Source organism: Aquarana catesbeiana, linkage group LG01 (assembly GCF_042186555.1).
Source record: "Aquarana catesbeiana isolate 2022-GZ linkage group LG01, ASM4218655v1, whole genome shotgun sequence".
NCBI classification, from domain to species: domain Eukaryota; kingdom Metazoa; phylum Chordata; class Amphibia; order Anura; family Ranidae; genus Aquarana; species Aquarana catesbeiana.
This window is the reverse complement of record NC_133324.1, coordinates 630,173,242-630,199,799: the sequence shown is the minus strand read 5'-3', so window position 1 is coordinate 630,199,799 and position 26,558 is coordinate 630,173,242. Positions and strand designations below refer to the sequence as shown.

General features: G+C 45.1%; 1 protein-coding gene across 1 annotated transcript in view; it reads right to left on the bottom strand.

Moving 5' to 3' along the window:
* The window catches only part of RCHY1 (ring finger and CHY zinc finger domain containing 1), a 60,662-nt gene that overhangs the window by 31,597 nt on the left and 2,507 nt on the right, over window positions 1–26,558 (bottom strand). Inside the window, exon 2 of the mRNA XM_073601021.1 lies at window positions 25,054–25,173. Within this exon, the coding sequence (XP_073457122.1) occupies window positions 25,054–25,173 (120 nt within the window). The remainder of the gene's footprint in view (window positions 1–25,053; window positions 25,174–26,558) is intronic.

The following is a 26,558-nucleotide window of genomic DNA, read 5'->3' as shown; positions in this document are numbered from 1 at the left end:
ACAGCGGGGATTCCTCTTAAAAGGTAAGAGATCTGCCATCCTGCATTTCTCCCCCCTGGAGGGACCAAGAGGGTTAGGGAATCAACAATTGTTGCTGACCCTCTTACAATACCACCCCCTCTGGGGGTGCGGAGGTCCGGTTAACGGCTCCAGAAGTTTTTTCCTCTTGCTCAGGCATCATTAGGCTCTGCCCCGCTCCGCCCCCCCGCCCCCGATGAAATTTCAAAAAACGTTCCCGCGCGGGCGGCGGGTTGATGGAGGGGGTGGGGCCTAGGCATGGCACCATGTGTAGGACGTAGCATCCAAGAGGACGCACGGCACAGGGTTAAGACATTAATTCAAGCAGTCTCTAGTCGGCTGTATAGCGAGGAGAAGCAAGCTGACTACACTTGGGACACAGGAGCGGTGGGGCACGTAAGGGCTGCAGATGGGCATTCCTAATATGTAAATTTGTAAATTTTTCCCAGCGCTAGGCTGAACTTGTATTAGCGGCATTATACTGTCAGACTATTGTTCAGCGATTAGTGCATTTAAATAATGTCTCTGCTTTTTGTGCTTAGGACTATGCCTACCAAAAAAGACACCACAAAGACCTTTAAAAAAAAAAAAGGTACCAAAGATTTCACCCCCAGGAGCTGGGAACTCGTCGTGCCTCCACACTGTCATCTCCTGAAATACCAGATGTGGCAAGCCAGGGTGAGTCATCAGAACAAATTGGTGGTGCAGCTGCTTCTCACATCTCAGCCCCTATATACGTGACTGAAGATGCCTTTTCCTCTGCCCTGCTGGGCCTAGAGGGAAGATTAGCGGCTTTAATCGCATCCTCCATCCAAAAGGATAGGAAGCGTGTTAGATCCCCCTCCCCCACTTTAGACCCTTTACCAAGGGGATAGTGGGTAGAGGATGAGGTGTTACCTTCAGGTGATCAGGAGGAAAGACAAACCGATTACTCCTTTGCAGAGGAAACAATGGTGGAGGAACCCTTTTCAGCCTCTCAATCTGAGAAATTACTGGTACAGTCCCTTACGGAAATGGTTTGTTCCACTTTCAAGCTACCCCTAACGGAGTCAGTAGAAAGTTTGGTTTCTTCCTTGGGTTCCTTAAAACCTTCACAGCCTTTGCATGCGTTTCCAAACATGCATAGAATGCTGTGGTTAAAAAATTGGTCAGCCGAAGCACCATGCAAAAACCTCCTGACTGGTTTTCCTTTTCATGGGGATTGGCTATTTGGGGATGATTTGGACAAATACATCCAAACGATTTCAAGTGGGAAAAGTACTCTTTTGCCAGTTAAGAGAAGGAATAAACGCCCTTAATTCAAGTGGACTCTTTCTCCTGCGCCAGGGGCATCCGCCTCTAGGCAGTGAGTCTAGAGGGAAGCCTCAGGGTCAGGCCCAGGCACAAAAGAAGTCATGGGGCCGGAAACTTGCAAAACAGAATTCTAAAGCCTCATTATGAAGGGGTGCCCCTACTCGCCAAGGTGGGGGGGGAAGACCTCTGCAGTTCTCAGGACAGATGGGTCATCTCCACGGTAACTCTAGAGCAGGGCTTGACAAATTTGCTTTGAATCTAGGAGCCAGTTAAAAAAGTTAGGAGCCAGTTTTTTTTTAGCATAGTATGGATTGTCAGCGCCCAGGGTAAGGTCAGTAATTTTCGGCCCCTAACTCGCAATGGAGCACCCAGTCAAATACTCCAATGTAACGCTGTTACATCAGGGTTCTGAGCTAGCCAGAAAGAGTAAGGCTGGGTTTACACTGCAGCACGGAGCGGCTCACAGCAGGGGGTCCGGTATGTCCCCATTTATCGTTTTAGGTCCGACTTCAGTCCAAATTTTTGGTTGAATTCGGACCTGGAACAGACCAGAAGACGCACAGGACCCTTCTGCAATTCGCTCCAAATCTGTCCCGGAGCCCTGTGAGTCGGCTCCATAGAGAGCCGGTCACAAACTTCTAACATGCGAATTGGATGTGGGAAACCCACATCCAATTTACAATACTGTGAACCCAGCCTGACATTAAAAACCTGTTATAGTGGGAAACTCCTTATTATGCCTAATGCATCATTACTGTAGCATGTAAAACACCCTCATCTGCTGCCTAATGCAGCTTAAGGCTGGCCAAAATATGTCTCTACTGCACATTTTTACAACCCAAATGCACATCTAAATGAAGCCTTAGACATTTTAAATAAAATACAAAAAAGGATGAAAGAAGTATCCCAGTGCTGCTGATCTTCTGCTGCCTCTTTGCAGCCACTTCCTGCCTACACGTGTGTCCCCCACACGGAATCTTCTAATGCATATATAGCTGCCTCATCTCCCCTACTCCACCTCACAGTAAATTTTACAAGGAGTGCCGTCTGAGAATATCACAGCACCGACACAGGAACACCCCCCCCTCCGATGGCTGCCCTGCGCCACCCTTCACCAGAAAACCTCCCGCTCCGAGTACTGATAGTCTGCCTACTCTGTCAGGTGGAGGCTACACAGGCTTCCGGGTCAGCCTCTGCCAAAGCCTGACCTCCACCCGCCGACTCACCCCGCACTGTGTAGGTGGGCTTTTGGGGGGGGCCAGCTTGGCGGTGATGTGGCGCGGGCAGCAGAAGAGAGCCAACACAGCTTCCACAGAGAGAAGCCATTCATGCTCGGACCCTGCTCGGGCATTGGGGAGGAGGAGGGGACAGCGGCCCTGTGAAGAGAGGAGGCCGGCCCCCTCCCCTCCAATGTCACTCACAGCCGGACATCAGACTACTGCCCGCCTCCCGGGAAACCATGAAGACCAGCCAGGGGGAGAGAGAAGGATCGGCTGCCCAGCACTGCATGTCTGGGGTGACAGGAGTTGCAGTGAGTGGGCTGGTGGTAGCCCAGGCGCCAGGAGTTTCCACCGTCTCGTTTTCGGAGGACAAACGTTCCCAAAGATCCAGGGAAAAGGCAATCTCTGTTTTGGGCACTAGACCGATTATTGGCTCAGGAGGTGATCATACAAATCCCCACAGAAGAGCAAGGTTTGGGGTTTTATTCAAACCTCTTTACGGTACCAAAACCGAATGGAGATGTCAGACGCATTCTAGATCTAAAGAATCTAAATCAGTTCCTGAAGATCCGCTCTTTTCGCATGGGGTCGATCAGGTCAGTGGTTTCTATCCTACAAGGAGGAGAACTTCTGCCATCTATCGACATCAGGGATGCATATCTGCAGGTCCCTATATTTCTCGATCACCAAAGGTTTCTGCGGTTTGAGGTAGAACAGCAGCATTTTCAGTTTGCAGCCTTGCCCTTCGGGCTAGCTACAGCACCCCGGGTGTTTACAAAAGTTCTGGCTCCACCCCTAGCCAGGTTAAGGGCACAGGGCATAACAGTCTTGGCGTACCTAGATGATCTATTGCTAATAGACCAGTCGTGGCTCGTTTGGAACAAAGCATGCACATTACAACCAAATACCTGAAAAATCTGGGGTGGATTCTCAACCTAGAGAAGTCTTCCTTAAAACCGCTAAAAAGGCTGGGAGTATTTGGGTCTTGATCATAGACACAGCCCAGAAAAAAAAGTGTTTTTGCCTCAGGCAAAGATCAACTCCATAAGAGAGCTGGTGCAGATAGTTCAGAAAGAGATCCCTCCATTCGCCTTTGCATGTGATTGTTAGGAAAGATGGTGGCTTCATTCGAAGCGGTTCCCTATGCCCAGTTCCATTCGAAACTGTTCCAAGCAGACAGGATTCTGTTTTGCAACAAAACGATTCAAGCTTTAGACTTGCCAATGCGGCTGTCCCTAAGGGTGTCCCAAAGCCTCAGTTGGTGGTTGCTAACCCAGAATCTGCTGAAAGGAAAATCCTTCAGATCGGTTACCTGGAAGGTGGTAACGCCAGATGCTAGCCTTTCAGGTTGGGGAGCAGTGCTAGAAAAGACAACTGTCCAGGGACAGTGGTCAAGAACCGAAAGGACCTTGCCCATCAACATCCTAGAGATCCGGGCAGCGGGTCTGGCTCTAATGCCTGGACATTCAGGTTACGGGGTTGTCCTGTCTGGATCCAATCGACAATTCCACAGCTGTGGCTTACATCAATCACCAAGGGGGCACTAGGGAGTCTCGCAGCACAGATGGAGGTGAACCATATCCTAACTTGGGCAGAAAGGAAAGCTCCGTGCCTATCAGCAGTTTTCATTCCGGGAGTAGAGAATTGGCAGGCGGACTTCTTGAGCCGCCAGCAGTTGCTCCCGGGGGAATGGTCTCTTCATCCCAACATTTTTCGGGCTATTTGCCCGAAATGGGGGACTCCAGACGTAAATCTTCTGGCGTCCAGGTTCAACGTGAAGCTGGCCAACTTTGTGTCCAGGACGAGGGATCCACTCGTATGCGAAACAGATGCGTTGGTGACCCCGTGGGATCAGTTCTCGCCGATTTATGCATTTCCCCCTATTCAGTTGCTGCCATGACTTCTTTGCAGGATCAAGCTGGAAAGAAAGTCGGTAATTCTGGTAGCCCCAGCATGGCCCAGAAGGTCCTGGTATGCAGAAATTGTAAAGATGGCGGTGGAGGATCCATGGTTCCTTCCACTACGGCCAGATCTACTCTCACAGGGGCCGATATTCCATCCAACCTTACGAACTCTAAATTTAACGGCTTGGCTATTGAAACCCACATTCTGAAGAAATGTGGACTTTCCGGGTCAGTTGTCTCTACCTTGATTAAATGCAAGGAAGCCAGCTTCCAGAACTATTATAGAGTCTGGAGGGCTTATGTTTCCTGGTGTGAATCCAAGGGTTGGCACCCTCGGAAGTATATCATAGGCAGAATTCTTGCCTTTCTACAATTAGGGGTAGAGATGAAGTTGGCCTTGAGTACGATTAAGTCTCAGCTTCATCGGTCTTATTTCAAAGACCGCTTGCTTCACATTCTTTAGTCCGGGGTTTTATGCAAGGGGTGTTGCAGCTTAATCCGCCATTTAGATAACCTTTGAACCCTTGGGACTTGAACTTAGTTTTGTCAGTGTTACAAAAACAGCCATTTGAACCAATACAGCATACTCCCTTAGTCCTTCTGACAAGGAAGTTAGCGTTCTTGGTTGCTATAGCCTCAGCAAGGAGGGTTTCGGAATTGGCTGCTCTTTCTTTTAAAGAGCCATATTTGATTATTCATGAGGACAGAGTTGTGTTGCGTCCTTGTCCTGGTTTTCTGCCAAAAGCGGTCTCAGATTTTCACCTGAGCCAAGATATTGTCCTGCCATCGTTTTTTCCAAAACCATGTTCTAGGGAAGAGAAGAAGTCACTATATTGTCTTGATGTGGTGAGAGCGGTCAAGGTCTATTTAAAGACGACTGCTCAGATCCGGAAGACTGATGTCTTGTTTGTGCTGCCAGAAGGCCCTAGGAAAGGACAGGCAGCGTCGAAATCCACTGTAGCTAAATGGATTCAGCAAGTTATAATTCAGGCTTATGATTTAAGGGGTAAGATTCCACCTTTTCAAGTCAAAGCGCAGAGCAGTTAGTGCCTCTTGGGCAGTGCGTCACCAGGCCTCCATGGCTCAGATCTGTAAGGCTGCAACTTGGTCTTCAGTACATTCACCAGGTTTTATTAGGTGGATGTAAGAAGGCATGAGGATATCGCCTTTGGGCGCAGTGTGCTGCAGGCGGCAGTATAAGTCCTCAAGTCTGGGGGTACCCTACGGGTTGTGTCTCCCTCCCCTCAAATAGCATTCCCATATAGTTACCACTATGGCTCTGTGTCCTGTGATGTACGATAAAGAAAATAGGATCTTTATAACAGCTTACCTGTAAAATCCTTTTCTTGGAGTACATAATGGGACACAGAGGTCCTTCCCCTCTTTTTGGGATTTAAGTATATTGCTTTGCTACAAAAACTGAGGTACTCCTGGTGGGAGGAGGGGTTATATAGGGAGTGAACTTCCATTGGGTATGCCAGTGTCCATCACCTGAAGGTGCCTATATACCCATATAGTTACTACTATGACTCTGTGTCCCGTGATGTACTCGAAGAAAAGGATTTTACAGGTAAGCTGTTATAAAAATCCTATTTTTTGCGCTATAAACAAAAGAGCGACAATTTAAAAAAAAAAAAAAAAAAAAAACGCACACAATATTTTTTACTTTTTGCTATAATAAATATCCCAAAATAAATTAAAATGCTTCATCAGTTTAGGCCGATATATATTCTTCTGCATATTTTTGGTAAAAATAAAAAAAATAAAAATCGTAATAAGCGTATATTGATTGCTTTGCCCAAAGAGCGTCTACAAAATAGGGGATAGATTTATGGCATTTTTTTTTTACTAGTAATGGTGGCGATCTGCAATTTTTATTGGGACTGTGACATTGCGGCGGACAGATCGGACACTTGACATTTATTCAGCGATCTGCAGCCACTGATCACTGTATAAATGTCACTGGCAGGGAAGGGGTAAACACTAGGGGCGATCAAGGGGTTAAATGTGTTCCCTTAGTGTGTGTTCTAACTGTGGGGGGATGGGATTGACTTGGGGAGGAGACTGATCGTTGTTCCTATATACTAGGAACACATGATCTGTCGCCTCTCCCCTGACAGGATGCGGATTTATGTGTTCACACACACAAACCCCCGTTCTCGCTCTGTCAGGAGCGATCGATCGCGTGTGCCCGGCGCACACCGTGGCTGCCGGGCACGCACATCGGCCCCTTAAAGCGCCCGCCGTACAGCTACAGCGATTTGCGCAGGAGTGCCATTCTGCCGCCGTCAATCGATGGCTGGCAGTTGGCAAGTGGTTAAAATGGAAATCACCACTCCAATCAGGATCTGTGTTCAACATTTACAAACTGGAGCTGAATGGTACTTTTAAAAGCTTTAAAGTGGAAGTCCATGCAAAAACTAAAATCCCTGCATCTATAGCTACCAACATTCTAACACTAACCTCTCTAGCCCTGTAAGGCCCCTTTCACACTGGAGCATTTTTCAGGCGGTATTGCGCTAAAAATACCGCCTGAAAACCGCCCCTAAACAGCCTCCGCTGTTTGTTCAGTGTGAAAGCCCGAGGGCTTTCACACTGAAGTGGTGCGCTCGCAGGACGGTAAAAAAAGTCCTGCGAGCCGCTTCTTTGGAGCGGGGAAGGAGCGGTGTATTCACCGCTCCTGCCCATTGAAATCAATGGGACAGCGCGGCTATACCGCGGTAATACCGCGGCTATAGCCGCGCTGTAGGAGCGGATTTAACCCTTTTGTCGGCCGCCAGCGGGGGTTAAAACCGAACCGCTAGCGGCCGAATACCGCTGCAAGAACGACGGTACAGCAGCGCTAAAAATAGCGCTGTTGTACCGCCGACTACCCCACCGCCCCAGTGTGAAAGGGGCCTAAAGATAAAATGAGTATGCATACCTTTTCTGCAGGTGATCCGACCCGATCTCCAGCGGCGAAGCTCTGCTGAGTACACGTACAACAACGGCTGTGAAGTTAATGGAAAGTGATGTCACCCATAGAGTTACTATGGGGCTTCCATTGACGGACGTGTCCTCTGCACCCGCTCACACAGCAAAGCCATGGGATCAGAGCTTCTGCCGCTGGAGATCGGGTCGGATCGCCTGTAGAAAAAGGTATGTATACAGATATATTTTTTTCTTTTCAGGACTAGAGAGGTCAGTGTTAGAATGTTGGTGGCTATAGATGCAGGGATTTTGGTTTTTGCATGGACTTCCACTTTAATAATGCTTGCTGAAAGCTCTGCAAATGCTTTGTCAAAGCTTGCTGTTTGCACTGTTCTTATACAAGATAAAGCCCGTGTAAAATAGGCCTTAGGCTCATATCACACTGGCAAATCTGCCACAAGGAACACTATCAGCAGCAGAATTATTGCCCCGTGGCTGTTACTTTACCTAATGGCAGTCACTCCCTTGCTGGCTCTCCAAAGGGACAGAGATGTAAAATTTAAGCCTAAGAGGGCATTTCATCATTCCTTACTCGACCCAAAATAAAAAATAAAAAAAAAGAGCTTGGCTTTTGTTACACTTTAAGACATTCCATCACTGGTGACTGATTTGTTAAAAAATTATGAGCCCATCAGCTTGTAATATAGCAGCTGCTAGATTCTAGTCAGGTGTTTGATTACTCTGGGTGAGGTCACACACACTTTTACCATGGTCTGCAATGTAGTCATACTCTGCTATTGGGGTGAAGCATGTTCACATGAACATATTTATCACACATGGTTGGAGATCTCCAATAGGATCGGTTATTGTCACAATTTCTGCACTCAGGGTGCATGTCTACATGTGTGTTTACAAGCATTTTTCATGTGTTCTGGTTTGTTTTTGATTCATTCTTCCCCCATCTCAATTCAGGATACGTGCCTTGCACATATCACAAAAAGCATTTGATGGGAGTATAGAGATTATGACTTGGGTTTATCATGTGCAATAAAGTTCATCAGCCAGGATTTAGGGGAAGAAATAAACTAGAAAAAGAGAAGGCTGTTAAAGCATTAATTCCATAAAAAGCACACATTCTGCAACTGTAAAAGGGGAAATCCAGACAAACACCTAAATGCACAGTTTAAATATATAAACCATATGTTGAAATGTCCCAGGCCTCCTTCGGTCTGAGAACCTCCAGGGCCAGAGATAGCCGACCACCTTATGTATATGGTGGGTTGTGAGGCATAGTGGGTGCAAAGTAGTTAGTCATTGGGCGCCAGACACTTCTTGAATGCAGAAGAGATTTTATTTCTCTTAACGGAACTTTGGGAGAGGGTTAGGGCCAGGACACCCTTAGGTAGTTGCAAAATTAATTGGCAGACTCCGAGACTTCAACAGGAGGACAACCATGCAGGGAAAGGCATCCCATCAGACGCCACATCTGCATGTGTAGAATTGCGGTCTCCTATGGCAACAGTCTTTAACAGTTCCTAAGGGTCCTTTCACACTGAGGCGGTTTGCAGGCGATATTGCGCTAATAATAGCGCCTGCAAACCGACCCGAAAGTGCCGCTGCTTTCATTCCAGTGTGAAAGCCCCGGGGGCTTTCACACTGGAGCGATGCGCTGGCAGGACGGTAAAAAAAGTCCTGCTAGCAGCATCTTCGGAGCGGTGAAGGAGCCTCTCCAAGATACTTCTCAAGCTCCACCCCACTGGCTTGCTCTGTCCCTGGCTTGACACACAAGGATGCTCTGCAAGTGTCACCTCCGCTGGCTGGGTCCCTGGCTTGATACCGACTGAAGTTTCCCGATTCTTCACCATCCCCGGTTGGTGAGAATACTGCTCCAGTACTTGCTTCAGCTACTCACTGTGGTCCCTGGTAATAAGGTGGATGGACCCTTAGTGGCGACAGCTTCCCCTCTACCTCCAACCACAACAGGTTCTTCGGCCGCCAGAACCGTCACTTTTGGCTGGACTGCAAATCGCAATCCCAACCCTGCACTGCTTCCTTGCTCCTGGATAGGCCCTCGGACAGCCTAGCAGTCAGATGTGCCTGGGAAAGGCCCAATCTCCAGCCTAGCAGCCTGGGCAATGCAACACACGTCCACCCAGACAGCCATCCAGGTGGCACAGAACACTGATCACCTGACTCCACCCAAATATATAAGTTCTCCCAGCAGGCCAAGGGATTTAAGAAAACCACTGCCTATTGGCTGGAAAACCCCATATACCCATAATCTGACCTTGCTTTGCCCTTCTCATATCTAATGCCACCAGGTACCCGGCCACCTAGCGGCAAAAAAGAGAAGTGCAGCAATTACAGACTTATGCCGCGTACAAACGATCGGAATTTCAGCCCGCAAAATACTGATGAGAGTTTTTTGTCGGAAAATGCGACTGTGTGTATGCTCCATCGGTCTTTTGCTGGCCGAATTCCAGCCAGCAAAGATTGAGAGCATGTTCTCAATTTTATCGGTCGGAAAAAGTTGCTATTCGAAAATGCGATCTTCTGTGGCAATTCCGACGCGCAAAATTCCTATGCAGAAACAATTCGACGCATGCTCTGAAGCATTTAACTATATTTTCTCGGCTCGTCGTAGTGTTGTACGTCACCGCGTTTTTGACAGTCGTAAGTTCAGCAAACTTTTGTGTGACCGTGTGTATGCAAGGCAAACTTGAGCGGAATCCCGTCCCGGAAAAGCCATCATATCTTTTTCAGATGAGAAAACCGATCGTGTGAACGCGGCAATTAGCCAAGGCAGCTATACCTGGCAGGTAAGTTTAGTAGCAACCCTGCCTAAACACCGGGGTGCTACACATATGTCTAGTGTTGGCATGCCAAAAGATTTTTTTTTTGTAAAACTTTACCTTTGCAACACACCTCTGGTAGTCAGAGGAACATGACTACTCTTACCTGATTTACAGGAAATAATCATGCTATCAGCCTGGCTGTGTACTATGACAGATGTGCGTGGATCACAAGTTTGGCCCTACAGAACTAAAATCCTTTGGCAGGTAAAGCAGTACATAAGTGTTTCTTACTGAGAGCATGAATTTAAAGTTATTCTAAATGAATGTTTTTTCAATTGCAGATGTCAGATATTCTGGTACTTTGCTGACCTATGCAAAAAATATTAAAAAACAAAAAAAAAAACCCAGACATGGTTCATAAAGCTGTAACGATTGAGAGGACAGAGCACAAGATGTTCAGCCACATGACTAGAAGTCAAGTGATTCTCCAAATAACATGTAATGACTAGGCTGGAATTTGCTGGATCATGTATTGTTTACACAAGTTTATATCTGAATAAATGTCACTAGTGTATTTCCTAAATCTGCCAGAAAATGTATTTTTGTTTACACAGCATAAGAAATGTAATTATAGGATTACTTCTATACAATCTGAAACAAAAGAAGTTCATACACAAAGATATCTAGGCATTTCAATGTGCCTAGCGTAAATTTTTAGTGCTCCTCCCCCTTTCGGAGAGTTGCATGTGCTGCGTACAGTGTGCTGTACAAGTAAATGTGTGTACGTGGCCGTACTCTTGTAAGTGTCAATGCCTTTATAAGCATTTGGAAAATACTTTGCATGTGTATGTGAAGGTAGATGGACGATGCAAAGAAGGATATGATAGATATTAATGGTTGGGTTGTCACAGACAGAACATGGCTCTATCTGTGTCGGGTGGATTGCATGTTGACAGCCCTTCTGGGTTTGAATCGAAGGCAAAATTATTAAGAAGCCATGTTTGCAGAGCAGATATAAACAGTTGGATATAGAAAATAAGTGGTATGTTCCCTTATACAATTAGATCCATAAAGAATTGGACACTGACAAAGCACTGTTTTTAAAATTCAAGTTAGACTTACCGGTAACTTGTTTTCCAGAAGTCTTTCAGGACAGCACCTGAGACAGATGGAGACTCCTCCCACTGGACCACATGAAACACCTTCTTCCTCCAGATCTTTAAAGGGAGGCACCTCCCTACCACACCTCAGTTGTAGAAGAGAACCTCAGGCCCCAGTTGGAACACATAAGCAAATACGTTGTTCACAGCATAGTAAATCAAACTAATAGGGCGGGTCGTTGCTGTCCTGAAAGACTTCTGGAAAACAAGTTACCGGTAAGTCTAACTTGAATTTTTCCCAAGGTGTCTTTCAGGACAGCACCTGAGAGGCTAACAGAGACTTACCCCTTAGGGCGGGACAACAGCCTGCAGGACCTTCCTGCCAAATGCCCGATCGCTGGCAGATGCGAGGTCCAAAAAAAAAAACTTCAGATGCGAATGATGCACACCCCCAAAAACCTCCACCACTCTCTCAAAACAACATATGCCCCATAACCCCCCAACACCACACGAAACACAACACCAATAAAAGAAACACATATAAGCCGAGACCTTACAGAAGCTCCCAACCACAAAACCATCCAAACCACTTCTTCAAGAGGACAAATAAGGGGAACTCTCTGACCAATAAAGATCCTCAGGCATCAGCCTTCCCCCAACCCTCCTCTCACAATGATGGGAACCAAAACAGAAACAAATGGACCAAACCTCCGGACTCAAGAGTGGGCCATACCCCAACATCAAGAGCCCAGCCCCAAAAAACAAAAACACCCACTAAAGATCCACCCACCAACACCACTGCCAATACGCATACAAATCACAATTCACCACCAGTGGCCACCACCACCGACCACCTCATCAGACGACAGGAGGCCAACCCATCGACCCAGCCAAAACCGATAGAAATTACATCACCATGCATTTTTTTAGGAGAAAGAGCTGTGGACAGTCAGAACCCCACAGCTCAACAACAACAACAAAAAATCCCTCTAGAACTCCCACAGAGGATGATAAGAAAAAGAGAAGATGGAGAAGAAGAGGACGACGAGGAGGACAGAAAAACAAAAAAAGGGAAAAGATAACTCCTACACACACCACAATCAAAATTTTTAACCTATCCAGTTCAGTCTTTGATGACACAGAACCAGATGTCCTACGCAAGGGCCTTAATTTTGCCCCTAAAAATCCACCAAACCTCTTCGAGATCTTCGTAGACCTCAACAGGTACACAAGAAATCTCGCTCTCCAGGAATCGGCCTCTGAAGCATCATCCTCACTCACAAGTACTAGACTTGACAAGACTCCGTATGTAGATAATGCACTCGAAAATCTAGAGAGTCTATACCAAGAAGGAGCTTGCGAGGACTATGAAATAGAACCAGAACTCCTAGCCCTTATGGAAAAACAGATCGTACACACAGAGTTCCAACCCAAGTCTTCTTTTCATCCCCACTGGGCAAAAGGAAAATACATTCCCATCTTCTATGAGATAGTGCTGGATGAAATTAAAAGGATTTGCCAGAACGACCACACCAACGGTAAATATACTAAAATCAGGAACAAAGACTCCGAAGTCTGCAAAGAAACCCTTAAGAACTTCCAAGACCGTGAAGACATCATTATTAGACAAGCTGATAAGGGCGGTGGTCTTGTAATTCAAAATAGAGACGACTATATGGCTGAGGCTCTTAGACTACTCGGAGACACTGAGACTTATGAGAAACTCCCTGCCGATCCTTTACCATCTTTCTCCATCTCTCTGGAAATTCTACTTAAACAAGCTAAGGAGAACGGAGTCATCACAAAAAGTGAATTCCTTTTCTTGAACAAACAATACCCACTCACCCCCCACTTCTACCATATCCCCAAGATCCACAAGAACCAGACACATCCACCAGGCAGACCCATCATTGCTGGTATTGACAGTCTAACTAGTAATCTAGCCTGCTATATAGACCATTTCCTACAAGACTTAGTATCACAACTCCCATCTTACGTTAAAGATTCTGGTCATATGCTCGATATCCTCTCATCTGTCTCGTGGCAGCCGCAATACAAATGGCTTTCTCTTGACGTCTCATCTCTTTACACCTCCATAGAACACAAATACGGTTTAGAAGCAGTGGAGTACTTTCTATCAAAAAGCGATACACACCCCCTACAGACTAAATTTCTCCTCGACTCCATAAAATTCTGCCTCACTCACAACTACTTTTCTTTTGTGGGTGAGTTCTTTCGACAAACAAAAGGGACAGCTATGGGAGCAAAATTTGCTCCCAGCTACGCGAACCTATTCATGGGCCTATGGGAAGACTTGTCCATCTGGGCCAACAACCCCTTTAAGGATCAGCTTGCACTGTACACCAGATACATCGATGACATTCTGATCATCTGGAACGGATCGCATACAGATCTCAATAAATTTCTGGACTACTGCAACTCCAATCCCTTTGGCATCAACTTTACCCACGTAACTGACGACACATCACTTGTCTTCTTGGACCTCGATCTCTTTATCGACGAAGAAGGAATGATCACATCTAAAACCCATTTCAAACCCAGTGCAGGGAATTCCTATCTTCATGCCAAAAGCCACCATCATCCCAAGTGGATCCGCAACATCCCTTTTGGGCAATTCTGTAGGTTGAAAAAAACCTGCACCAAAAGAAGTGACTATGAAATACAAGGGTCCATTCTAAAAAAGAAATTTTTTGAGAAAGGATATAAAGAACATCTGATTGAACAAGCCTTCCTAAAATACTGGTCACTCTATGATGAACACCCCACAGCTACCATGGTAACAACCTTCAAAAAAACAGAGAGGAAAAAGCAGACAATGAAGGATTCCATCAGATTTAGCACACAATTCAACACCAAAGCCTTTGACATACAGAGAGCCATCCAGAAAAACTGGAACATTCTCAAGCAAGATCCCATTCTCAATTCAATCTTACCACCCAAACCTGAAGTTGTATTCCGGAAAGCAAAAGACCTCAGAGGTCTAATAGCACCAAGCAGAGTACGCAAACCACTGAACCAAACCAAGACTCCTACAGACCGTTGGACATCCCTGTTTGACCAGAAGGGTAACTACAAATGTGGAATCAGAAACTGTGGAGCTTGCCCTTTCATGGCACATAGAAAAAAAGAAGTCACTGGAACAGACGGCCGGAACCATAAGATTGGCCAATTTATCAATTGCGGCACCCCCTATGTGATTTACGGCCTTATTTGCCCATGCGGGCTACTATATGTCGGACGTACAACACGTCCCTTGAGGACAAGGTTTAGCGAGCACAAATGCAGCATCATCAACAGCAATATACATCATCGGTCCATAAAAAATAAGAAAAACCACAACTACTCAGTACCCAGGCACTTCAGAGAGCACCACAATGGAAACCCAACAGGTCTCAAAGTGTTTGGTATCGAAACCATCAAAAAAGACGATGATGCTGGGAGGAGATTCAAAAAACTCTGCAGACAAGAATCCTTCTGGATATTTTCTCTCGGGTCTATGGTTCCTGATGGACTAAATGAAGATCTGGAAATACATGGCATCATTTAGCTCCAAATTTACATTAGCATCCATCATCACCATTCCCCTTCTTGAGCAATTCCCACAACCCCTCCCCAGTCCCACTCTGTCCAACCCACCCTCTGCCGACTTGTCATTCCCATCATTTTTCATCAATTTACTAATGATAGTGATGATAATAATAATTAAATAATTATATTATATATAATAACCATTTTTTCCACATATATAATTTTTCTTAATTTTTACCGGTTTTGCCGCTGTTACCACTTTCATTGGTAATATTACCATTTATAATAATAGGTTTATTTCTACTTTCATTTTCCATTCATTATTTTTTTTTTTTCATCATTCTTTCATCACCTTTTCATTTTTTTTTTTTTTTTTTTTTATCATCATTTTCATTCCAAATACTTTAATTTTATTCAATTATTTAATTTTTTATTTATTTTTTTTATTTATTCTTTTATTTATTTTTCCATTTTCATTTTCATGTTTCATTCTCATTTCATCTATTGCTATTCCATAAATTCATTTCATTTTCATTTTCAATACATCTGTATTCCAATATACATCCCCCCCTCCCGATGCCCCTGCACACCTGAGCCGCCTGTGTGTGAGTGTGTGTGTCCGTGTGTCTCCATCCGTTCCACACGACACACACCAGACCGGCTCATTCTCCGCCTAGAGCTCTCTCTGTCTCCAGGCGCTGACAGGAGCCAGATCACGTGACCGCCCTTGGAGCACACAACCACGCCCACCCGCCTGACGGCGTGCGCTCCACAGCTGGCCACACATACACCTCCCAGTCATCCAATCCTCTTACAGCCCACGCTCAGGCCCGCCCCCTCAACCGGCTTTATAGTAAGTATCCTCGTCTGCCATTCTCCCTCACATAAGACAGAGTGACTGCTGCGAACACACACGGCTGCAGCATTCTCTCGTGAGACCTCTACCCCCCTCCATCCTCCATTTACTGGACAATACCTTTCCAGGAGTGCTACAAGACAAAAGATCTTCCCTCCACCCAGCCAGTGACAGGTACACAGCCTTCTCCATCTTTTTATCTAGCTACATGCCTAAATATGATTTCCTGCCAGTGTCCTGGGGGATCCCCCCTCCTCTAACATCATGTTCCTTTTCTCCCTCCCCCCTCCCAGTGTTGCCAACCTAACAGATTGAAATTTACTGACACGACACCCAAAATTTACTGGCACAGCCACATTTTTACTGGCAAAGTTACAAAACTATAGTTTTAAGTACAAATTTCACTATTTAGGCTATAAACAAGTACAATATGTAATTAGCAATGTGATTTAAGGTAGATAATAAGGCAAAAAACATATTTCTTATTTTATTTTCGATATAGTAAGTAGGTAGCTCAGGGACAGGACTCAGGAGGGCAAGAAATTAAAATGGGCAGCACAAACATGAAATTGACTCTCACGGTGATACTGATAGCAGTGTGCAGCAGTACAGATTACCGACACGACATGTCCCCTCCAGAGTCACAGTGACAGTCTCTCTCCAAGCCAGGCGGTCCCTCCAGTCCAAACAGCATTGATGGTCCTGCTCCCGGCCTGCCTTGCTCCCACCCCGCAGACCCGCACACAAGGCTCTGGCCCCTCTGCTTGGCTTCATTGCACCATGACATCACAGGACATGCTCAGGCACCGCCTCCACCAGAGCAGCCCGAACACACTGTAGCAGGCACTCGTATGGTTTCGGCTGGCTCCGGGCCAAGCGTCACAGCCATATTTTTTACTGGCAACCTTTGCTTTTTACTGGCATTTACTGGCAGGAGAAAAATGCCTGTTTTTTACTGGCTGCCAGTAAAAATACTGACGGTTGGCAACACTGCCCCCTCCACCAGGTTCACACCACCCCATAACCAATCTCTACATACTTAAAGGAGAACCCACACACCATATACTATCACATAGGTAGGTGTATTTTTTCTACATGACAAGGCACCAGTTTTTCCTTTGTCAATATATATATATTTTCCAACTAATACAACAACCTCTTAAATTAACCCTTCTGAGTCATACACATATATATATACATATATGCGTATGTATGCATTTTTTCTTTTTATTTTTCTTTTAAAAAATCTTTTTATATATATATGTTTATATATATATTTTTTATATATATATATTTTTCTCTCTTTGACCATTCATGTATACTATCCTTAAACACTATGCCATATCCAATTGGGATAGATATTGTTCCTTTGCCAATTCTCTGTACACATATGAGTTCCCATTCCATCACATTCATACATCAATCCATTTTTATTCACTTATTGTGTGATTGTGTCTTTTGTTTTATGCATATTCACCCATCATGCGCTTCCTGTTTTGTTTTGTTTGATTTCTTGTTGCATTTTCTCGTCATGTGCTCCATACTGCAATTTTAGCTGATATTCTGTCTATGTATGTAATTGCACACATATTCAAATGTTCTCCTTTTTATACTGTCTGTGTATACGTGTGTGCCTGTGCACACGCGTCTATAATTTGTACACGTGTGTGTGTATATATATATATATATATATATATATATATATATATATATATATATATATATATATATATATATATATATGTGTGTGTATAGATAGATAGATAGAGATATATATATATATATATATATATATATATATATATATATATATATATATATATATATATATATATATATATATATATATATATATATATATATATATATATATATATATATATATATATATATATATATATATATATATATATATATATATTTCTCTTCTGTTCTCTGTTCCACCTAGAACGCTTGATGGTGGACTGGTATGGAACACAGAAAACCGCATCTTCCATTTCAGGCCGCTTTGTCCAACTAGCCATCATGTTGATGTACATACTTTGGCCTACTGGCGATTAAAGACTGCACCCTGGTTCTCAAACAGGCTCTGATGAAGAGGTCATCCTCGAAACGCGTTAGCCAACTCTAAATACCTGCCTAAACATGGGCTCTTGATATATTTTTAACCCATTTTTAATTTTTGATGTCTTTTATATTTTGTCACCTGTTTGCATGATACGTAGTATTGGTATTATTCTACTGTTTTTATTTGCTCTTTATTTCCTCTGAAATAAATTTTAAATTTTCTATGTTTTGATGTGAGCTTGATCACGCGCCCTTCATCCATCATTCTCCACTTAGATGTGAGGTCCAGCCTGTAATGAAATTTGCCCACGTTGCAGCCTTGCAAATTTGTTCAGGGGTGGCACCAGCCCTTTCTGCCCAAGTGGCTGTAAGCGCTCTGGTTGAGTGTGCACGAATTCCTTCTGGTGGAGACAACCCTGCATGCGAGTAGGCTTCCAGAATGGATAACTTCAGCCATCTGGCTAATGATCCTTTAGAAGCCTGGCAACCTTTCTTGTTGCCCGAAAAAAGGACAAATAACGAGTCTGTACGTCTAAAGTCCTTTGTAATTTCTAGATAGCGTAACAAAATCCTTTTGACATCCAACGTATGAAAAAAGGTCTCCTGCTCCCCGATGGGTTAGCACAGAAGGTTGGGAGCACAATGTCTTGTGAACGATTATATATTGAAGCTACCTTTGGTAAGAACTTTGGGTCTGTCCTAAAAATAACTCTATCCGGAAACACTGGTAGGTAAGGTTCCCTAACTGACAGAGCATGTAAGTCACTGATCCTGCGTGCTGAAGTAATGGCAATTAGGAACACAGCTTTAAGGGTAAGACATTTGAGTGATGCCTCTTCCAGAGGTTCAAATGGACTCCTTGCTATGGATTGCAGGACTACCGACAAATCCCACTTAGGGAAATTCTTGACCGGTGCTGGCCTTAATCTTGCAAGAGCTCTAAAACAAATTTGACTACCAGCGTTTAAGAGGCCACAGATTTTTCAAAGAACACCGCTAGCTCAGCAACCTTTACTTTCAAGGTACTGACTGCTAGTCCCCTATCTGCTCCATTTTGCAAGTAGTCCAAGATGGAAACAAGGCTCCTTGGGTCTTGGGCAGATGAATCGCACCATGAATTATAGACCTTCCAGACTTTGGTATAGATTGCCCTTGTTACCCTTTTCCTACTTGATAGTAATGTTGTAATCAGACGGTCAGAAAACCCCTTGCTCTTTAGGAGCTGCTCCTCAGATACCAGGCTGCGAGAGACAGGCTGGCCACTTCTGGATGATTTACTGGACCCTGGATTAGCAGATCCTGCCCGAGAGGTAGATGCCAACAAGGCTTGGTCGCCATTCCCAGAACGGTTGAGAACCAGGCCCTTTTCAGCCAAAACGGAGTAATTAGGATGACTGGTACCTTTTCCCGTTGGATCTTCCTTAATACCAGTGGGATTAATTGGAACGAGGGAAAGCGTAGCAAAGGTGAAATCTCCAAGGATGCGCCAGAGCGTCTATCCCTAGAGATCTGTCGCAGTTTTTTTTTTTAAAGCGGAGGTTCACACAAAAATGGAACCTCCGCTTTTCAGAACCCCCCCCCCCCCTCCGGTGTCACATTTGGCGCACCTTTTAGGGGGGAGAGGGGTGCAGATACCTGTATAATACAGGTATTTGCACCCACTTCCCGTATCCCCCCCCCACTGTCTGCTGGGAGATACACGGGTCCCAGAGACTGCAGGGACCATCCGGATTGCGCAGCGTGACTTGCGCATGCGCAGTAGGGAACCAGGCTGTGAAGCCTTACCGAAGACGGCGGTGGCAGCATCTGAGGACCGAGGGACGGTTCGGCCTCGGGTGCCGACATCACGGGCGCCATGGACAGGCAAGTGTCCTTATTTTAAAAGTCAGCAGCTGCAGTATTTGTAGCTGCTGACTTTTTAAAAAAAAATTAAAAATTTGCAGGACTTCCACTTTAAGGAAAAGAACTGAGGAACCTGTGCATTCTCCTTTGAGGCAAACAGGTCCACCTCTGGCTGTCCCCACAGATTGGCAATCATTGCGAAGACCTCCGGATTCAGAGACCACTCTGCTTCCTGAATGAGGTACCCGCTCAGGAAATCCGCCACTCTGTTCAGGGTCCCCTTTAGGTGGATTGCTGACAGGGATAGCAGGTGCTTCTCTGCCCACAGAAGTATTTCCATTGCCAGTGCTTGTAAGGACCTGCTGCTTGTGCCCCCCTGTCTGTTTAAATAAGCCACAGCCATGGCGTGGTCTGTTAACACTTGAACGTGGTAAAACCAGAGATCTTGTGCGAATACTACTAGAGATAAAGTGATCGCCTTCAGTTCTCTCCAATTTGAGGACCTTGGAGCCTCCTTCTTGGACCAACTTTCTTGAGTGAAGTTTTTCTCTAGGTGGGCCCCCCACCCCCAAGAGCTGGCGTCTGTTGTCAGTCTTTTTTCGACTGGAAAGGCCCAATCTAGACCCCTTGATAGGATCTCCTGACTCTTCCACCACCATAGTGACCTCTTTACACGGGTTGGAAACTTCACCTCAGTGTCCAGGGATCTTAAGCTGTGATCCCATGACCTTTAGGAGAAAAGCTTGTAGACATCTGAAGTGCAGTCTTGCCCACTGAATAGCCGGAATTGTTGAGGTCAGTATCCATAATGCCGACCTAACTTGCCTCATCATTATCGGCTGGTTGGTCTGCAGCAATGACAGTGCACTGAACCTTGTCCTTGTTCTCCGGTGGGAAAAAATCTTCTGTTCTATTGAGTTGATTTGATAGCCCAGAAAGCGAACCTCCTGGGACGGGTTTAGGGAGGATTTCTGAAGGTTTAGACTCCACCCTAGAGATTCCAGATGGTTGCGTGCTTTGGCCAAGTTTTCCTGCAACCTTTCCCTTGAGGGGGAGAAGAATAGTAGGTTGTCCCAATAGGGAATTACTGCGATTCCCTGAAGACGAAGCGGGGCTAGAGCTTCTGCCATCACCTTGGTAAAGATCCGAGGTGAGGACGACAGCCCGAACGGCAAGGCCTTGAACTGCAGATGATGAATCACGCCTTCCATCTTTACTGCCAACCTGAGATACTTCTGGGACTGGAGTGAGATTGGGATATCCAGGTATGCATCCCTTAAATCTATTGACGCCATGTAACAATCTGGGGTCAGCAGGTTTCTAACTGAAAAAAATTGAGTCCATCTTGAACTTTCTGTACTTGAAAAATTTGTTCAGAGGTTTGAGATTGAAAATCAATTGGAATTTCCCTGTTGGCTTTCTTACCAAGAAAATGTGAGAATAAAAACCCTGTTGCCGCTCTTCTGGTGGCACTTAGATCACTACACCATACTGCATGAGTTCCCTTAATGAGGACTTCATGGCCTGGATCCTTTGGGGTATTCGTCACAAGAAATCTTCTTGGGGGGGGGGATATTGTGTAGCCCTGAGAAAGAGAGTGGTCAGTATAAACTGATTTGATGTTATGCCTGACCAATGCGGAAGGGAATTTTTCAGCCTTCCGCCCACCCGCAGGGTCGAGTCATTGGGATTTTTCGGCTTGCGTAGGAGGATGAAAGAATTCTGCCTTTGCATTGAGCTTTTTGCGTGGACCAATTCTTCCTCCTCCCCTGGGACTAGAAAAAAAAAAGCGCTTCGATGGTTGTTTCTTCTTTACCGGGAAGGACTTCTTTCTATCGGCAGTCCTGTCTAGAATGGTATCTAGATCAGGGCCAAAGAGAAGGTCACCTGAAAAAGGAATCCCACAGAGTATACTCTTTAATACCGCATCACCTGGCCAAGTCTTCGGCCATAATGTTCTTCTTGGTGAATTTTTTAAGGCTGCTGATCTAGCCAACATTCTAATTGCTTCAGCTGAAGCATCTGCTATATAGGCTACTGCAGAGGACAAGGTAGAAAAGGAATCTAAAATCCTCTGTTTGGGGGAGTCAGCTACTATATGAGTTTTAAGCTGGTTAACCCAATACTCCTGGTTCCTGGCTACGCATGTTGTGGCCATAGCTGTCTTTAAATTGCTCATGACCGATTGCCAAGATCTCCTGAGCAAGAGATCCATACTCTTATTCATTGGATCCTTTAGGACTCCATGTCTTTAAAGGCCAGGTCAGTGGATCTAGAGACCTGGGAGTAGGCAGCATCTAACCTGGGGACCTTGTTCCATACCACAGAGGGGTCTTCCTCAAATGGAAAGCATCTCTTGTGGGCTCGAGAAAAAAGTTTTTTTCCCTGGTTACTGACATTCTTTATGGAGTCCGAAATGACGGAATGAACTGGAAATATCCTAACTTTAGGCTTACTTAGACCCATGTACATGCGGTCGTGCAGAGTTAATTCCTTTTTTTTCCACTTAGGCCAAGGGTAACATGTATGGCTCTAAGAAGCCCATCAACTTCTTCCAGGGATGGCTTAAACTTGGAGGGGGCCACTTCAGCCCCTTCACCCTCCTCCTCTTCCGAATCATCAATGGAAGGTGTGGGGGATTGTTTTTCCCTGGTAGACAGACCTTCAGACAGAGTTTCTAACACTGGGACAGGAAGTGAACCCTGGGAAGACTCTGATGTGGTGGGCTGACTAGCAGATGGACTAACTAATGAGTCACGGTATGTTTCAATCCTTCCTTCTTTACTGAGGCAACCAAGTCATCACAAACGGAAGCAGATTCCTCTTTGACGAAAGAAGCAATGCAAGTAATACATAGGGATTTTTTTTACAATTTTCTCCCATCTTGGCTTTGCATGAGGGGCATCTCTTTTTCCCCGGGTCAGAGCTTTTGGCCTGAGAGAGAAAAAGACAAAAAAAAAAAAAAAAAACAAAACAGGGGACCCTTAGTGAGACCCAGTCTCCTCTTACAGACCACCCAACAAGGTGCACCAAACACAGCCTCCTGTGCACTGACAGGCCCTTGTCACCAGGGGGAAAGAAAGAAAAAAAAAAAAGGAGAGGTCGGAAACTCCAGGTAAAGGAAATGGGCAGACTTAATCCACTGCTCCCTACCTGAGCCTTGCTGGTGCCTGTGCCTGTTCCCACCGCTGCAGATGCCGCGTCCTCCATAGCGGGTGTGCTGTGCTCCACTCGTGGCTTCACACGCCACTTCCGGATTCCCATAGTGCCACTGCACCGGACCGGAAGCAGAAATAGGTGCCAGCTTCTGCCCTGCCTCCTCCCTCTGCGTCAGCCGACGGAAATGACGTTGGGCGCTGACCCGGTGACCTGCTATTAGGAAGTGTCACTTCTGGCGAGGCAGAGAATTCCTGGCAGTGCACGTGCAACCATCGCTCCCAGGACACTGGAGTGGGTCACTGGATCTTCTGCGGCTCTCCCCGAGCACCGGAGCCCGAACCTACTGCTCCCAAGGCCCTGGTAAGACGGGAGGGCTGAAGGTCTCTAAAAAAGAGGAAAAAAAATAAGAGAGGAGACCTGGTCTCTCAGGAGCACCTATGAGATCCTGGTCACTCAGGAGCACCTAAGAGATCCTGGCTCTCTTCCAAAAGATGTTCCCTTTGGGCTGGAGGAAACACAAAAACTGAGGTGTGATAGGGAGGTGCCACCCTTTAAAGATCTGGAGGAAGAAGGTGTTTCCTGTGGTCCGGTGGGAGGAGTCACTATCTCTCAGGTGCGATGACGCCTTGGGAAAATGGCTTTAATTTTTAAAAACTCAAAATATTTATTGTTAAACCCCGGAAATTAAAGTCTGTACTTCATTCAAATCAAAACTTGACTGCTTGATTTCAAATCCATTGTGGCACAACACAGGACCAAATTATATGATATAGCTAGATAAACACATACCAGCATAAATTTTTAGCGCTCCTCCCCCTTTAGGAAAGTTACGCATACACACAGTATATACATACAAATATGTACTTTTTCAAGCCAATTGTGCTAGTCTTACATATTTGTTAAAGGTTGTTGTATTTGGATAGGGGTTAGTATTGGAATTATTTGTACTTGTAACTACTGAGGATATTTGTTTTAAGAACGTGGCTATGTTTGATTTTATAGGTTAGGGTTGTGTTGTACCATTTTCCTTGTTTATGAGTTAATACTATATTGAAGTTATGTAGTGAGCATGCAGTGGTGGTGCAGCGCTATTGTTGGTGGGTATAGGTAAATATAAGCAAGTAGGATTTATGCTGATCGCCAAAATAAATCCTTGAAAGTGATGGTATTATTTAGGCCACTAGATGGCAACAGTAGACCAAAAAAAAAAAAAAAAAAAACACGGCACGTGTGCAATACTTATTTTACTTACTTTATATATTAATAAAATGCCTAGTATTTCTAGCCCTTCATTTAGTCCCTTACATGCTAAGGTATAAAAAGCTAAAGATAAAAAAAAGTCTGCACAGATGTAACTACCAGTCCAGAACTATTGGTCAAGGGGTGCTTACCTTCTATAAAAACCAGCAGGCTAAACGTGCTTTGACCATGTTCTATTTTAAAATGTAATCTAACACTATGGTCTAAAATTCTCTTTTGATGCCCCTCCTGAAGGGACGCAGCGGACAAGAAGAAAGGGGAGAAAGGGAAAATGGAGAAGAAGAGAAAAAAGGGAAGAGAGGGTGAAGAGAAAAAAGGGAAGAGAGAGAGAGAGAGAGAGAGAGAGAGAGAGAGAGAGAGAGAGAGAGAGAGAGAGAGAGAGAGAGAGAGAGAGAGAGAGAGAGAGAGAGAGAGAGAGAGAGAGAGAGAGAGAGAGAGAGAGAGAGAGAAAAAAGGGAAGAGAGAGAGAGAGAGAGAGAGAGAGAGAGAGAGAAGAGAAAAAAGGGAAGAGAGAGAGAGAGAGAAGAGAAAAAAGGGAAGAGAGAGAGAGAGAGAAGAGAAAAAAGGGAAGAGAGAGAGAGAGAGAGAGAGAGAGAGAGAGAGAGAGAGAAGAGAAAAAAGGGAAGAGAGAGAGAGAGAGAGAAGAGAAAAAAGGGAAGAGAGAGAGAGAGAGAGAGAAGAGAAAAAAGGGAAGAGAGAGAAGAGAAAAGGGAAGAGAGAGAAGAGAAAAGGGAAGAGAGAGAAGAGAAAAGGGAAGAGAGAGAAGAGAAAAGGGAAGAGAGAGAAGAGAAAAGGGAAGAGAGAGAAGAGAAAAGGGAAGAGAGAGAAGAGAAAAGGGAAGAGAGAGAAGAGAAAAGGGAAGAGAGAGAAGAGAAAAGGGAAGAGAGAGAAGAGAAAAGGGAAGAGAGAGAAGAGAAAAGGGAAGAGGGGGAGAAAAGAAGGGGGGTGTCATGTGACTTGTGGTGTCCAAAGTCACATGACAAATCTCACAAGTGTGAAGAACCATTTCAGAAGCGTTCTTTTCAATTTTACTCATATACATAAAAATAAATATAGTAAAAATATAGTAAAATAACATACCTTCTGAACGCACTTGCACTTCAGACACTGGACTTCCACAACCTTGAAACGGTCCATCTTATGTGTTTCTTTGTTATCATGGCATAATCGACAAGTGTAAAATTTACCACAGCAAGGGGCCTAAAAAAAAAAAAAACACAAAAAAAAAACAAAAACACAAGGCTTGAGATCAAGACTAGGATAACAGCCCAGGAGCCTGCATCTTTAAATCAAGTCAGCCACTGTAAACCTTCACATTTCTATCTGCATGGGTTCACTTAAAAAGGAACTATTTGCACCATCGGTGCCTCTGGGCCCCAACATTTTAGGCTATCTTTCTACTTTACCTCTTGCCTCCACTGCCTTAAACCACCCCTTAAGGCTCCTTTCACAGGGGCGCCTCCATGTAGTGGATTCTGCTTGCTCAGCGGCAGATCTGTGTCCGTGCCCGCTGTGCAAAGTGGACACGGACACAGTCCCACTCTCCTCTATGGGGAAATCGGATCCAAATCAGATCCACCAGGCAATCAGCTTCTAACTTCGGCTTGTACAATTAAGCTTTGTCAAACAAATCTGGAAGCTGATTGGTTTCTATGCAGAGCTGCACCAGATTTTGCACTCTCCAGTTTTGATAAACCAACCCCTATATGCGGTGACAGACATTTTACCGCATTGTAAAACGTCTGTCACTGCAGGAACACACAGGAAACAATTGTTTCCTATGTGTCCCATTCATACTTCAATACAGCCTGGTGCTGCAATAAGATGCAGACATGCTGCATTTAATTTCAGCGCAGCGCAGCCTGACATTGCAGTAAATGAAGTGTACAAAACAGTACAAAACCAAAAAAAGGGGGAGCAGTGCAATGCGATTAATTGTGCGTCACACTGACCCCTTGCGCAGTGGCAACAGAGCAGCGAATCACTTCCGCTGCTATACAATTTCACAGAGGGGAAGTGTGAGTTTGCTCTTACCCCAAGAGCTGAACACAGTAATGCGTGCTGATGCGATGCTATACCATTCAGAATGACTTGCCAACGGACACGCGTTGCACTACCGTGTGTTCTAGAGGGCGTGGGAAAAAATAATACCTGTGCTAACAGCACAATTATATGAACAGGAGGGCGACGTCACTAAAAATTAAATGAACTTGTTTAACCACCTCACGCCCTTAGGACGTACCCGTATGCCCTTGGGTTGAAGTGGTTATACTGGGATGATGGCTGCAGCCATCATCCTGGAATTAAAATTTGTGGACAGTGATGGGCTTTCCTGCAGAAGTGATCTGAGCGGCTCTACAGCCAACCGATTGCTTGTGTAAGCAGATGGGGCGACTGCAACTGCTCCCTCTAGCTCAGGGGTCTCCAAACTATGGCCCTCCAGTTGTTCAGGAACAGCAACATCTTGAGGGCTGTAGTTTGGAGATCCCTGCTCTAGCTGCAAAGGAGATGTGTGAAGTCTAATAGATCTCTCAGTAAACAGTACCTGTTATTGCCCATGATATTACAAGGTATGTTGTTCATCC